Below are 6190 nucleotides of genomic sequence, written 5' to 3'. Positions count from 1 at the left end.
CACCACCACCAACATCACCACCACCACCACCATCACCACCACCATCAACCACCATCATCATCACCACCACTACCATCACCACCATCAACCACCACTACCATCACCACCATCAACCACCACTACCATCACCACCACCACCACCACCACCACCACCACCACCACCTAATGTTTATTGTACTTAGTATGTGTCAGGCACTGATGTGAGTTATTTGAATTAACTCACTTCACTTTCCCAACAATTCTACCAGGTGGGTATTATATTTGCATTTTATGTATGAGGAAAATGAGTCTCAGAGAAGGTACAAGAAAGATTTCCCAAGTTCATGCTTGGACAAGGACCAAAACCCACCTGGCTTTCAGCAGTTTGTTGCTCAGTGGAATCCCATATACAGTTAGGAAGGGGAAAGTAAGAAGCGTCTGGAGAGGTTGATGAGCAGGACACAGACCAAATTCTCCTTGTTCTCTAAAGCCTGGACCTTTAGATTCTTCCAAAGGGAAGGGATAATTTGGGACTGTACAGGGGTCTAGGGCCAGAAAGGATGGTGGCAGTCGCTAGACAGAAGAGGGGACAAGAGCCACAGAGCTTTGCACCTGCCAAGAAGGGGGTTATGGCGAGCACATTTTCTTACTGGCAGAAAAGGTTGCTCTCGAAGTCTCCAATGTCCAACGGGGAGAATTTCACTTTGAGCTTCTGAATCTTCCCCACAGGCACGATTCCAGAGGAGGGCTCCACAGAGAAGGGCTGTGGGGAACCTTCAGTCCAGTGGTCCATGGTGCTGTCCATGGTGCTGGCTGTGTGCATCGTGTCCTGACTAAGCTGATCTTTTTGAGTGGAACCTGGGGGCAGACAGGGAGTGGGTGATATTTTGCATTTGCAGTGAGAAGCAGGTGGAAGGCAGCCCACTCACAGATCCTTAGGCGTCCTCTGTGGGATTGGTGGGCTCACATTTTGAACCAGGTGTACTTAACCTTGGGCAATAGAGGTAGAGAATTGCACGTATAGCTTACAGAAGACTTATGAAAAAGATTTCTATTTATTCCACAGGGTTTTCAAATTTTTTTCCTTTTGGCTCAAGGGGGTGGGTCAAGAAGATGTTTGTGCCCTAGAATAATGGGCTGTGAACATATCTTTTGGAGAATCATTGTTCTAAAGTAGGGATTTACAGTTTGGGGACCCAGGGACAAGGGTCTGTGACCCATTCAAAGGGTCTGTGCATCTTCAAAGTTGAAATAGTAATACTAATAATACTAATAATGATAACTTGCCTACCAAATGTTGGGCACTTTTCTAGGGTTTCATATGTACCAACTGCAGATTTGGATATGGGTGTGTATCCTCCTGGGAAAATGATTCATAACTTTCATCAGTTTCTCCAAGGGATCTATAATCTCTCCCCAGGTTAAGACCTAAGAGACAAGATTTCTAGTTACCTTGAGATGGGGCATTGGCCTAGTGCAGGGGCGGAGTCTAGATTCCAGGAGGGTGAAAGTTAAGTTTTGGAGTCCCTCAGGCCATTTGGCTCTGCAGACACCACAAGGTCTCTGCTTTGCTTTCCTTTAGCTACTTAGGAGGCCCTGTGAGCAGTGCTGGCCTCTCTATGAGCAAGACTCTTCTGACTGGTGACTCAGGCTGGGCCCTGGGTTTTTCTTGTCATTAAATTTACCTTGGTGATCTGGTTTTGCAAAGCTGACTGCCTTTGAGGTATCTTCTGAGACCCAGTTGAATTCCAGCTGCACATGTCCTGAATTAGTCATGTCAAACCTGCAAATTGATCAGGGAACAGATTTGAGAAATGTGCTGCAGGTGATTTTGGTCCTGGCTGCATGCCATCTATACTGTACTTAACCTTTTAAAGTCATGTCACTTTGTTTCTTAAATATTTTTAAAAGGTACATTTTAGATAATTTTATCAGAAATCATGCATGTGACATACTCGAACAATAAAATATATACATAGTGATTAAAAGTAAAAATATAAAAAATATTTAGCACTTAAAAGCATTTTGCATTCTACCAACAACATTCTGTGCAATGAGCTCTCAGCATGCATCACAGTAATCCTAAAACCCCCCATGAGAGAGCAAACAAGATCTATTTCACATGACAGCACCTCCCTCGGGGACATATTCTACAGGCCCTCCTTTCCTGAATCATCTCCCACCAGACACGATGTCCCTGGCTGTGCGTGGTGGCTTATGCCTACAAGCCCAGCACTTTGGGAGGCCAAGGCAGACTGATCACATGAGGCCAAGAATTTGAGACCAGCCTGGCCAACATGGTGAAATCCCAGCTCTACCGAAAACACAAAAATTAGCCAGGTGTGGCACACGCCTGTAATCCCAGCTACTCAGGAGGCTGATCCATGAGAATTGTTTGAAACTAGGAGACGGAGGTTGCAGTGAGCTGAGATTATGCCACTGGGCCAGCGAGCAAGACTCTTAAAAAAAAAAAAAAAGAAGAAGGAAAGAAAGAAAGAGGAAGAAAAGAAGAAAGAAAAGAAAGAAAGAAAGGAAAGAAAAGAAACAATGTCCCTGTGATCACAGCCATTTGACCCCTGCCTGTGACTCCTCTCCTGACTGAGGGAGAGATGTGAATTTTAGTTACTTCAAACTCAAATTCTGAATCAGCAGAGGCTTTTCCTGCCTCAAATTTTTCTACTTTAAGACAAGAACAGGGCCAGGCATGGTGGCTTACGCCTGTAATCCCAGCCCTTTGGGAGATCAAGGTAGGTGGATCAACTGAGGTCAGGAGTTCTATACCAGCCTGGCCAACACGGCGAAATGTCGTCTCTACTAAAAATACAAAAATTAGTTGGGTGTAGTGGTGGGCACCTGTCGTCCCAGCTACCTGGGAGGTGGAGGCAGGGGAATCGCCTGAACCCAGGAGGTGGAGGTTGCAGTGAGCCGAGATCATGCCACTGCACTCCAGCGTGGGTGACAGAGTGAGACTCCGCCTCAAAAAAAAAAAAAAAGACAAAAACAGGGAGACAGAGTTTTTTTTGTTTTGTTTTGTTTTGTTTTTTTTTTCTCTCCTGGAATCACTATTAAACTTGATCACAGTTAAGAGTAGAAAGATAAAGCTTTGGTACAAGAAAATAAATACACATGCCCTTCCTGGTTTTAGGGGAGTAGTAAGAGTTAGGAGTTTGGGTAAGGGGTAGGTCTAGGGTAGGATGGATTTACAGATTAGATTTCCACCTTCTAGTCCAGGTAGACAGACCATTCAGTTATGCCTGAAATCAAGTGCCTTGACCACAGGGGCTTGTGTTTATTTTGTGAATTTATGAGCACCGGTATTTATTCTAAAGACAATTTTTATAAAGTGGAGAAATTTCAGTGGAACAGAGTACTTTTCATAAAAAGAGTTCTTAGTTTAGGGGTTGGCAAACTTTTGTAAAGGGCCAGATAGTAAGTTTTTTGGCTTTGTGTCCCATATGGTCTCTGCAACAACTCAGCTCTGCCTTTGTAGTGGAAACGCAGCCACAGACAAGTCATAAATGAACGGGCATAGCCACATGCCTGCAAAACTTTATCTATGAAAACAGGCTATAGGCCAGTTTGCTGACCCCTGCTTTAGGTGAAATGGCCATCAGCAGAAGATCACACCTCCTGACATTTATCTTTTGGTTCTTTTGTAATTTCCAAAGACATTAAAATTCAACAAATGCACAATGAGTTGAATGAGCTAATTTTTAATTTGTATACAGTAGAAAAGTCAGTGGCTTACTTTTTTCCTTGTATATGTTGTACATGTTGTTCTCTCTGCCTAGAGAGAGCCCTTCATTCTCACTTCTTTCATTCTCACTTCTTTACTTGGTTACCTCCTATCTGTCCTCTAAAGTTCAGCTGGGAAACCACCTTGTCCAGGAAGCTTTCCTTGACTCTCTTATCTGCCTTAGATACCCCTTTGCTTCATGCATGTGACGCCATGCTGTAACGAACAATTCTGTTTCTACCCATCCCCTTGCTGCCACCCTCAGATGATGAGCTCTTTGAAGGCAGGGCCCATGGCATCCCTGAGTACCTGCATATGAGTGTGGCTGAAGGGTTAATGTAACATTTTCTCCTTCTCAAAGATGAATTTGACTCTGAATTACCTTTCTAACTCTGTTCCCTTGGAAACTAGATAAAGGAGGAAAGTCAGTTGTATTATTAGGTGATATTGTTTATACTACACATGGCCCCTGATGAGTAAATAATATATGCACCAGGAGGAACTATGAGCACCTAGAGGGAAGCCATAGCTGTGGGGTTCTCTGAGTGTAGCGACTCTTGTAACTGGGCATATTCTCTGCAGGGACCCCAGAAGATATATCTGCAGAGTGGTTAGGAAAAATGGTGGTCTTTTGGGCCTGGGATTCTAAGCTTAGATGGACCCCATCCCCACTAGCGTGGATATTGTCTGGGTTGTCATTTGGTGCATGGGCAACAAGAACAGATCCTGGGTGGCTGTGTAGGCCACTGTAAGGACTGTTCCCACTAAAGTGGATTGCCTGATGCCACCCTCCTGGTAGACTGTGTTTCCTGGCCTATATCTTGATTTCAAGTGTGAACTTCAATAGCTCTGTGGGGCTGAATGTTTCATTGGAACTAAGACAACACTCTGGTGGAACCTACACAGATACGATGCCTAGCAGATGCTGTTGTAGATAACAGATGTTTAAGGAGTGAGGAAGTGAGTGAATGATGGAATGAAAGAGCTTTTCCATCTAGTGTCATGAGGCTTTTGATGACTCACTCAAACACTCGGGTCTGGTAAACCAAGGTTTCCTTAAAGCACACATCTCTTGTTTGGCAGTGGTAGGAAGCAAAATCCACATTGGCGCTGATTTGAACCTGTAGTTCTGGGTAGTTTTCTTCTACTACTGAGTGAGCGGGCTCAGGATCCGTCTCTATCACCTGCAAAAAAGGCAACTGTGTCCTCAGAGATGCAGAGCACGGGGACAGAAAAACTGACAGTGGAATGGACTAGAGAGACCAGAAACATTCTAGGCAAATATGAAATGTAGGTACACTATATGATAATAAAGTTCTGACAGATCACTAGGGAACAGAGAGGCCCAATGAAAAAGGGATCTAGCAAGATTAGGCATCTAGATGGAACTGGGTTCTTGCTTCACAACATACATAAAATCCAGGTGGGCCAAGAGCTGAAATATCAAAAAACAAAACTCTTAAAAAATACATACATACGTGAATGTCTTTCTGGGAGGAAAGAATTTTAAAAATAAGACACAAGTAATAAATATAAAAGAAGGTATCAATAAACTTGAAGATATTAATATTAGTAATAGAAAAGATAAACTAGGCCAGGCATGGTGGCTCACGCTTGTAATCCCAGCACTTTGGGAGCCCAGGGTGAATGGATCACTTGAGGTCACGAGTTTGAGACCAGCTTGGCCAACATGGTGAAACCTTGTCTCTAGTAAAAATACAAAAATTAGCCAGGTGTGGTAGTGCATGCTTGTAATCCCAGCTACTCAGGAGGCTGAAGCATGAGAATCTCTTGAACCTGGGAGGCAGAGGTTGCAATGAGCCAAGATTGTGCCACTGCACTCCAGCCTGGGCAACAGAGCAAGACGCTGTATCAAAAAAAAAAAAAAAAAAAAAAAAAAAAAAAAAATATAGAAAAAGGAAAAAAAAGTGTATAAAAAAAAAGAGAAAAACGCTGTATCAAAAAAAAAAAAAAAAAAGAAAAACTATAAATTTGGTAAGGATAGTTGCAGACAAATAATACGAACAGAAGAGTTTATAAAAAATAAAATAATTGACACAAAGTACAAGTACCATAATTGAAAAATGGGCAAAAGGCATGAAAAGACATTCTTATAAGGGATAATTTGTATGACCAGTAATCTTATGAGGAAATACTCAGCTTTATTTGTGATCAGGGATCAGGAAAATGCAAAATAGGCTCATAATGAGACCATTTCCCATTCATTCAAATGATATAAATCAAGAAGTCTGACAATGCCAAGTGTTGGAGAGGATGTGGATCAATAAGATCTTGTGGACACTTTACAAAAGAAGACATACATGAGGCCAACAAACATATGAAAAAATGCTCATCATCACTGGTCATTAGAGAAATGCAAATCAAAACTACATTGAGATACCATCTCATGCCAGTTAGAATGGCAATCATTAAAAAATCTGGAGACAACAGATACTGGAGAGGATGTGGAGAAAT

At 42.6% G+C, this 6190-nt stretch overlaps 1 protein-coding gene across 1 annotated transcript in view; it reads right to left on the bottom strand.

The window, feature by feature from the left end:
* LOC108294393 (hydrocephalus-inducing protein homolog) overlaps positions 1 to 6190 on the bottom strand; it is a 186004-nt gene that overhangs the window by 51629 nt on the left and 128185 nt on the right. Inside the window, exons 44-46 of the mRNA XM_017516259.2 lie at positions 4739 to 4899; positions 1665 to 1762; positions 630 to 837 (exon numbers count right to left, since the gene is read on the bottom strand). Of these exons, the coding sequence (XP_017371748.2) occupies positions 630 to 837; positions 1665 to 1762; positions 4739 to 4899 (467 nt within the window). The remainder of the gene's footprint in view (positions 1 to 629; positions 838 to 1664; positions 1763 to 4738; positions 4900 to 6190) is intronic.

The sequence above is a fragment of the Cebus imitator genome, unplaced genomic scaffold (assembly GCF_001604975.1).
Source record: "Cebus imitator isolate Cc_AM_T3 unplaced genomic scaffold, Cebus_imitator-1.0 Scaffold577, whole genome shotgun sequence".
Lineage (NCBI taxonomy): Eukaryota > Metazoa > Chordata > Mammalia > Primates > Cebidae > Cebus > Cebus imitator.
This window is presented reverse-complemented; position numbering and strand designations above follow the sequence as displayed.